At 53.9% G+C, this 8,720-nt stretch overlaps 1 protein-coding gene across 1 annotated transcript in view; it reads left to right on the top strand.

Annotated features, from left to right (window-relative positions):
- zfc3h1 (zinc finger C3H1-type containing) overlaps nt 1-7,409 on the top strand; it is an 8,615-nt gene extending 1,206 nt beyond the window's left edge. The window contains exons 4-23 of the mRNA XM_076170755.1: nt 152-829; nt 949-1,064; nt 1,244-1,375; nt 1,658-1,779; nt 1,893-1,994; nt 2,258-2,386; nt 2,505-2,682; nt 3,011-3,197; nt 3,282-3,470; nt 3,631-3,868; nt 3,972-4,077; nt 4,157-4,355; nt 4,530-4,624; nt 4,818-4,925; nt 5,031-5,135; nt 5,326-5,476; nt 5,749-5,849; nt 6,080-6,181; nt 6,367-6,406; nt 7,118-7,409. Of these exons, the coding sequence (XP_076026870.1) occupies nt 152-829; nt 949-1,064; nt 1,244-1,375; nt 1,658-1,779; nt 1,893-1,994; nt 2,258-2,386; nt 2,505-2,682; nt 3,011-3,197; nt 3,282-3,470; nt 3,631-3,868; nt 3,972-4,077; nt 4,157-4,355; nt 4,530-4,624; nt 4,818-4,925; nt 5,031-5,135; nt 5,326-5,476; nt 5,749-5,849; nt 6,080-6,181; nt 6,367-6,406; nt 7,118-7,240 (3,201 nt within the window). The 3' untranslated portion in view covers nt 7,241-7,409. The remainder of the gene's footprint in view (nt 1-151; nt 830-948; nt 1,065-1,243; nt 1,376-1,657; nt 1,780-1,892; nt 1,995-2,257; nt 2,387-2,504; nt 2,683-3,010; nt 3,198-3,281; nt 3,471-3,630; nt 3,869-3,971; nt 4,078-4,156; nt 4,356-4,529; nt 4,625-4,817; nt 4,926-5,030; nt 5,136-5,325; nt 5,477-5,748; nt 5,850-6,079; nt 6,182-6,366; nt 6,407-7,117) is intronic.
- Nucleotides 7,410-8,720: the final 1,311 nt, after the last annotated feature.

The raw sequence follows: 8,720 nt of genomic DNA, 5'->3' as shown, positions 1-8,720 counted from the left end.
GTCTGAGCCTCACAGCTCCAGTCTGGCTCTGTTCAGCCTCTCAGAAGCTCCAGATGATCCACTTTGTTTCCCTTCAGTCTCCAGTCCTTACTCTCCAGTGCACGGTCCTGAGCTGAGGTGCTTTTGTGTTTTGTGTTTTTGTGTTTTCCAGCCCAGGAAGCTGCAGCGCGTGGACGGCTTGGCTCCGGGCTCAGAGCGTCACTTTGCAGAGCTCATCGCACAGAAGCAGCGGCTGCAGCAGCTGGAGGCCGAGTACGCCCTCAAGATCCAGAAGCTGAAGGAGGCCCAGGCTCTGCGGCACAGAGGCGCCGCGTCAGAGCCGCCCTCAGAGCCTTTACCCGTGAGAACTTGCACCCCTCCCCCGCCTCAGAACCAGCCGCCGCCGCCCCCCACCAGCCCCTTCTCGCTGCCGCAGCCCTCCTTGCACGACCTCACTCAGGATAAGCTCACCCTGGACAGCGAGGACGTCCCAGAAGGCGAGGATCACGAGTCTGAATCCACAGCTGCTCCTACTGCCGCCGCCGCCGCCGCCGCCGCCTCCTCTGCTGCTGCCCCCGCCGCCGCCACCGCCACAGGAACCCGCCGCCGCTCGTCCAGCTCCTTCACTAAGCCCAATCTGGACCAAGTGGCCTCGACCCCGACTAAAGACAACAACGCCGCCAAGCCCTCCAAGGCCGCGACCGCCTCCAGGGAGCCGTCTGAGATGTTTGCGGGCCTGGACATGGACACGCTGAAGCAGAGGTACCAGCAGCAGGACCAGCTGGGGGAGCTGCTGCTGAGGGAGCTGCAGAAAGTGGGAGAGGCTGAGGAGACGCCACCTGCTGGAAAGGTGAGGACCACAACTCATACTGCTTACTATCTACTGTGTGTGAGAGGGGGAGAAGAGCGGGGACGGTCCTGCTGTCTGTATCTCAGTGTGTGTGTGTGTGTGTGTGTGTGTGTGTCCAGGTCCAGCTGTCTGCAGTGGAGGTGGACGCGGTCTCGAGCCACTCTGGGGGCTCGGAGCTGAAGCTGGTTCCTTTTGAGCCGTACCACAGCTCCCTGCTGGTGTTCAGGTCCTACAGGTAAACACTGTGTGTGTGTGTGTGTGTGTGTGTGTGTGTGTGTGTGTGTGTGTGTGTGTGTGTGTGTGTGTGTGTGTGTGTGTGTGTGTGTGTGTGTGTGTGTGTGTGTGTGTGTGTGTGTGTGTGTGTGTGTGTGTGTGTGTGTGGACTGACTGGTCCTCTCTCTCTCTCTCTCCCAGGTTCAGTCCCTACTACAGGACCAAGGAGAAGTTGGCACTGAGCTCTGTGACTTACAGCAACGCCATAGAACCCAAGAAGTGTTTCTGTCGCTTTGACCTGACGGGGACCTGCAATGACGACGGCTGCCGCTGGTTAGTGAGGGACAAACATCTTTATCACATTCCCTGCCCCTCCCCGCTCTGTGTTTCCCTGTCTAACGTGTGTTTCCTCTTCCTGTGTGTTTCCTCTTCCTGTGTGTTTCCTCTTCCTGTCTGTTTCCTCTTCCTGTCTGTTTCCTCTTCCTGTCTGTTTCCTCTTCCTGTCTGTTTCCTCTTCCTGTGTGTTTCCTCTTCCTGTCTGTTTCCTCTTCCTGTGTGTTTCCTCTTCCTGGGTGTTTCCTCTTCCTGGGTGTTTCCTCTTCCTGGGTGCCACAGGCAGCACATGAGGAACTGCACTCTGACTGGAAACCAGCTGTTCCAGGACATCCTGTCCTACAACCTGCCCCTGATCAGCTGTTCTGACAGCAGCTCCAGTGAGGAGATCGGCGCCTCTACAGGTCGGGCTGAGAGAAGAGACGCAGCAGAGACGATCACACAAGCGTTTTGTGACTTTGTTTGGTTTCCACAGACGTCTGTGAGGAAACACGGTTTGCTTTTATTTCTGTTGTAGAAAAGTACATGAAGAAGCTGTTTGGGCCCAACAAAGACCGGATGGGCTCGGACCAGAAGGCCGTCTTCCTCGTGAGCAAAGTCAACGAAAGCAAGCGTCACGGTGAGTCCCAGCCGAGTCCCAGCCGAGTCCCAGCCGAGTCTCAGCCGAGTCTCAGCCGAGTTCTGCCTCGCTTCTTTCTGCCTTTATACTTTTCTTCTGAATGTGTTTGGTAAGAAATGTGATTCTGATGTATGAACGAATGAAACAGTTCTCATTATTTACACTTAATCAACCAAATCTTATCACTTAAAAAAGTGAAATACTTTGGGTTTGAGCAGGTACATATCTTCCTCCTCTTCTTCCTCCTCCTCTTCCTCCTGCAGTCCCTCCCTTCACCACATTCAAAGACATGAGGCGGTGGAGGCCGAAGCCTTCGGCTCACACCGACCTCAGTGCCGAGGAAGACAGCGAAGACGAGTCTGTAGACCGCAGCCAGGCACCGGGGAAACGTGGTGAGGAAGAGTCCGCTAGCTTTCATCTTCATCCTATGATTCATATCCAGTCGGTAAAATTCATTAAGCAGATTTTACAGGTTTGTTAAATGAGTTTCTTTTGTTGATGTTGGCCCAGTTGAAGGGTCAAAGAGCAGCGCGTCGGCGCTGGACGTGTGCGTCACGTCAGAGGACAGACGTTACTTCATCAGCGAGACGGACGACATATCCAACCTGGAGACGAGCGTCATGGAGAACCCCTGCAACACGCAGCTGTGGATCAAACTGGCCTTCAAGTACCTGAACCAGGCCCAGACGTGAGTGAGCAGCGGTTCTGTGTACTGGAATCCTCTGGAAGTGAAACACTGATGGGTTTATCAAACCCAACGTTCTAGTGAAACCTAACCCAGGTCCCTTATCAGGCTGGAGTCGGAGCAACGCTTCATTCCCCAACTCTGGCTGGTTTGTGTGCAGTGTGGCGTTTGTCTTTAGATGGTCACAGTGTGGTTGATGTCCAGCAGGTGGCAGCATTGCACGGAGTAGACCAGCTGTTCTGACTACAGTGTTATAAAGTGTTATCGCTGCGGGAACCAAAGGTAGCGAGCGGCGCCGTCTGACCGGCCTTGTTTCCCGCGTCCTCTGCAGCTCGCCGGCCGAGTGCCTGGAAGCCGCCTTGAACACTTTGTCTCGAGCTCTGGAGAGCAACTGTGAGAACCCGGAGGTGTGGAGCCACTACCTGTCTCTGTTCTCCAGGCGGGGCAGCAGGGAGGAAGTGCAGCAGATGTGCGAGATGGCGGTGGAGCACGCGCCCGACTACCGCGTGTGGTGGAACGTGAGTAGCTGACCTTTGACCTTTTCTAGAGTCTATTCCAGAGCGGCATGCAGATTACATCACAGCGGTTTTTGACGTCCTCAGTACCTGGACCTGGACAGCTCGTTTGAGGGGAAGGACTACGTGTGCGAGCGTCTCCTGCAGTATCTCCTCAACGAGGCGTCGGCCGGCGTCACCGAGAAACTCTCCTTCCAGCTGATGGAGGCTTTGCTCTACAGAGTTGACCTCAACCTGTTCACGGGCCGGATGGAGAGCGCGCTCGCCATCTTACAGGTGAAGAGTCCAGAGTTCAGCTTTACATTCAAATCTAAATTGAAGCTCTGTGTCCTCTGCGCTCCACAGTGCCTGGCTTCTGTTCCCCTGGCCTGGGAATGAACCGGGACGCTCGAGTTCCTATGCAACCTTTACTTAGCGAAGTCTGGTCCCGTTACAGAACGCCTTGAAATCGGCCAATGAAAGGAGCGTCGCCGACCACCTGACGCCGAGCGACCGCTCCCTCGTCTGGCTCTCCTACATCCACCTGACCGAGTTCGACTGTCTGCCGTCCAGCCTGTGCAGCCCGGCCGAGTCGGGCCCGTCCAGGCTGGTCAGCAGGGAGCACTTCCTGCTGCCCTGGAGGACGCGGCAGGACATCAGCACGCCGCTCCACATCCTCGTCGCACTCTTCCACGGTACAAAGAGCTGAGTCGGCAAACAAAGCCCCGCGGCGCTCATTCTGTCCTCTCAGCTGCCAGCAAGTGTGTCTCCTGAGTTTGGTTCCATTTCTACCCGTAGATGCCATCGGTCTGTGCAGTGACGAGACTCTGTCGCCGAGCGAGCGGACGCTGGCCTGCATGCCTCTTCACACCAACCTCATCTTCCTCAACAAAGTGCTGGAAAGGTGAGCGTGTCGCTGCTGCGTGAAGGAACTCTGCCACATGACCATGATCTTCTGTACTGAGAGAGGTTCTTCTCTAAAGGTTTGATGAAGGCATTGAGCTGTGTGAGTCTCTGCTGGAGCTCCGCCCCGAGTCCTGCGCCCTGCGTGACGCCCTGGCCGACCTCCACATCGGGAAGGGAAACGGGGACCGGGCGGTCAGCATGTGGCTTCACGCCCTGGCCGAGTGTCCCAACAACGCTGAGGTCTTCTACCACTCCTGCAAGTTCCTCATGGCTCAGGTGAGCTCAGTCAGCAGCTGATCTCTCTTATGGAGGAGAGATGAAACTTGATTCTGCCATAATGGCTCTGGCTTCACTCTGGAGGCGTTGAGGCCACGTGTGATGCAGTGAGATGCAGAAGAGAAGTTCATAGATTGCGTTCAGCTCAATGACAGGTTTCCTCCTCGTCCACAGGACAAGTGCGGCGCCATCATGCCACTGTTCCGAGGATTCGTTCTGTCCTTCTGTGAGGACGAACAGAGTCAGAGGAACCCTGTGGATGTGCTGCGGTAAGTCCTTCACAATCCCTCTTATTCTGTTCATCCTTTAGGAAGCGACTTCACCTGGAACCATCAGGAGAGCACGGTGGTCCCACAACTCACAACTATCTTCTCATGAGCGACACGGCGTCTCCCACTGAGCCCCTGGTGCACGGGCGGACAGAGACTAAATGTTGTTGTTGAGTGTGTTTTGTCCCCTCAGGCTCATTCTCGGCGTTCCTGCGGAGGGAATCCCCCGCGGCTCCGTCATCAAGAAAGAGCTTCAGCAGCAGCTCGGCCCGCAGATGCCTTACCTCCATCTGGTTCACTGGTATGTGAGGCGCACACACACACACACACACACACAGCAGACAGCATGAGGCAGCGCACTTGTTTTAACCCTTTCCTACCCTCTGTGTGTGTCCCGCTGGTGCAGCCGCTGGCAGTGGCTTCACGGCAGCGCGGAGGAGACGGTGGACGCCTTTGAGAGAGCGCTGGGCTCGGCCATGCAGCTGGAGGAGCTGCACAAGCTCTGGATGGAGTGAGTCTCACTGCGTTCACCTGCTTTCATCGGTCTAAATGACACGAAGGGCTAAACATGCTTTAAAACAGCTGCCTGCAGTCAGCATCTCATGTAATACATAGGGTCCACCCGGGCATCATAGTGACTGAATATTTACATGTGAAAGTCAAATGCATCAACACTTCTAATCCTATTTCTGTTTCCGTAGTTACCTGGTGTTCAGCAGCAGCCAGCAGACGAGCAGCCAGTCCAAAGTCTTCTCTGACCTGGTCCAGCGCTGCCTCAGCACCGTCCCGTCCCGCCTCCAGTTCCCCTTCAACCCGGCGCAGTACTGGAGCTGCTACCGCTTCCATAACAAGGCAAGGCAGCATGGAGGGGTTCTGACAAGGAACTGTGATTCACACAAATGAAACTTCAACCAAAGAAACTTGGCTCTTAACTTCACGTTTGATATTTTAATGTTGTCAAATGAGGCTAAAGATGCTAATGATGCTAAACAAAGAGCAACCGGCCTCATGTGCTCTACATGAATGTGTCCCTACCTGAGGCTCAGTGCCTTGCTCAAGAGCACGGTGACAGCAGCGGTTAGGGGGATGTTAACGGTTGACCTCGCTCCTCTGTGGACCTTCAGGTGGTGAATCTGTATCTGAGCTGCCTGCCACACTCCCAGCATGCCGCGGTGTTGGAGAGACTGAGAGACGCCATGCCCAACAACCTGGAGCTGGGCCTGAGGTACACACTCGCTCACCACCACTGACATCTGCTCACACACCTGCACCAGCAGGCTCACTGTCCTCCCCCATTGTTCTGGTGAGCCGGTGTGCTCCAGCAGACACACACACACACACACACACACACACACACACACTTCCCTGTCGTCTGCGTCAGGGGACATGTTGGCAGTTTGTTGGTGCTGCATAATTTGACGTCCACTCGGTTAGTGTTGGTCTGTCGCTGCACAGGTTTCTGCGCCAAGAGTGGCAGGATGGAAACTGTGAACGTCTGAAATTCCAGGCCAGGATGATGAGCAGTAACGCTCCAAAGTGTCTGGCCACCTGGAAAATGTAAGTGCAGACCATCGTCCTCTGATCAAGGGGCTCTGATGAAGATCAGCCTGTGGTTTTATTTGCTTGTTCTGGTCGGAGATAGTGACAGTCTGAGGTTGGCCCGAGGTCAAAGGGGTCAAACATGTCTGACACCTCAACCACCGAGGAGAAGCTGACAAAGTTTTTCTGCTGTTTCCCGGCAGAGCAATAGCTGTGGAGAGGGAGCTAAAGGAGCGATCGGAGGTGAGTTAGTGACGGGGGGACGGGGTCAGGGGTCGCCGGTGTTAAGCTAGCAAACTAGGATGATTTCTGCAAATGTTTCCATATGAAAACATGCACGTCTGCCAACGCTTCCATGTTTGTGGAATGATTTGTATTGCTGTAGATTCTCTCCCAGCTCAGCTTGTTCCGTCTTTGTCTCTGGCCAGGATTCTACTCCTCTGTTACCTGTGCAGTCAGCGTACCTGTGTACGCCAGCTACACCAGAGGCCTTTGCTTTTATTCCCTGATCTGTTTCGTGCAGGCAGGTTCGTGTTCGTAGGTGACAAACTCCTCCTTACTGCCCCCCACAGTTCTGTCTAGGTACTGCATGCGGTGGCCGCGTGTCATTTCTCCTCGCCGTGGCTCCCGTGCAGCAGCCGGTGCGCGCACGTTAACATTGCGTAGAATCCTGGCCTAGTGCCCATTAGCAAACACGCCCAAGTGTCGCTGCCGGTTTGACGTTATTGAATCTCGTTTCTCCCCCTACAGGCTCTTTGTCACCGTCCACTCAAAGCTAATGTGGCGGTTTAGCTTGTTGTTGACAGTTTGGGTCGTTGCTCGTGTGTTGATTTTCATGACTAAACCTCATTCCACACTTTTCCCATCGTTGTCCGCTGAACTGACTCACTGCTCCGGCATTTGGTGTTTTTGTTTTTTTCTTCTTCTTCCCCTTCTTTGTTTGACTTTTTGTAGGTGCGACTTCTGTATCAGCAGGCCCTCCACAACCTTCCACTGTGTGCCGCCCTGTGGAAAGATGTAATTCCCCCTCACGTAACACTCATCACACGCAAACACCTCACTGCCACCCAGCAGTAGGCCCCCAAGGCACCACCGGAGATTCAGACAGACGAGCCCAAACAGCTCAAATTTTAATGGAAAAGTCGGAATATTTCAAGAAGAACATAAACTTGGAATAGTCACAATATTTAGGGAAACAAATAAATCCTGCAGGAATAAAGTTTTTTGTTTTAGGAAAATTGTGACATCGTGAGAAAAACCCCCATAATTGAAGGAGGATGAAGCTGTAATGTGTTCAGGAGAAAGTTTGAGTAAAGTTGAGATTTGTGCTGCGTCACTCCAGATGATTGTAAGTGGATCAATCACTGCCGAGCTCCACTGTTTGCTTCGAATCGTTGACTTTTTCCTCTTAATCTCGATGTTTTTCTGGTGAACACACTGATTTAGGTTGTTTTTCTTAACGCTGCTCCAGTGTACTGGCATGTTTACCTGCTGACCCCCCTCCTTTCTCTGTCTCTCGCTCTCTCTCGCTCCCTTTCTCTCCGTCTCTCTCTCTGTCTCTCTGTCTCTCTGTCTCTCTCTCTCTCTCTCTCTCTCTCTCTCTCTCTCACTCTTTCTCTCTCTCTCTGTCCCTCTCTCTCTGTCTGTCTCTCGCTCCGTCTCTCTCTCTCTCTCTCTCTCTCTCTCTCTCCAGCGCCTGCTGTTTGAAGCTGCTGAGGGAGGTAAAACAGATAAACTGAGGAAACTTGTTGACAAGTGTCAAGAGGTGGGCGTGAGTCTAAGTGAGACGCTAAATTTAGGCCTGAGCACGGCACAGGGGGACGATGAGTGACCCTCGCTACCGCTGCTCACGGCCGCCACCTGTCTGACAAATTCTAAAAAGGCCCGAGTGACCCAATTCAGTCAGAACCGAACGGAGCGCTCAGATGCCCGCAGCCTAGGTAAGCCAGGACGGGAGGGGCGGGGGGGGGTGCGTGCCGTCATTAGCCGCCGCCCCCCCCCCCCACCCCCCCAACCTCCTGTGGCGCCGCTCAGGGGGCCGGGGGAGCGCCGACCGCCGAGGCCAATGTTCTCCTCCAATGTCCAAACACTCTGGACCTGCTTATGTCTCCGTACGTAAGTATCGACCTGCTGAGTGACAGTGTTGCCTTTTCCCCTGTTTTTAAGTTCAGTCTTCCCTCTTCTGTTTTTGTCACTTTTCGTTTGGATTTTGTTCCTTTTGTTTCTTTAACCTGGGGTTTGGCGTTGGGCGGACCGTGACATGATCACTGTGGTGTTTAATACCGTGTGTGTGTGTGTGTGAAGGCATTCTTCCCCTGTAGCGATGCGACAGCGTCTAAAACCCCTCAAACCAGAATGAATGAATTTCTTTTTTTTGCCCATTTTGTTTAACTGATTAAAATTCGCCCAAGTGGAACCAAACCGACCCGGGACGAGACAGTCGGGACCTCGTTAACGTGTTCACATGTGCAATCTGTCTTTTTGTGTCAAAGTTCTACTACACAGTGATTACAGAGTATTAGCAGAGGAGCTCCGTCCTCCACTGCTGCTTTTGTAT

Source organism: Genypterus blacodes, unplaced genomic scaffold (assembly GCF_046128005.1).
Source record: "Genypterus blacodes isolate CSIRO-AG114 ecotype Tasmania unplaced genomic scaffold, CSIRO-AGI_Gbla_v1 ptg000231l_1, whole genome shotgun sequence".
NCBI classification, from domain to species: Eukaryota; Metazoa; Chordata; class Actinopteri; order Ophidiiformes; family Ophidiidae; genus Genypterus; species Genypterus blacodes.
The sequence above is the reverse complement of the archived record's forward strand: the minus strand, read 5'-3'. Positions and strand labels throughout refer to the sequence as shown.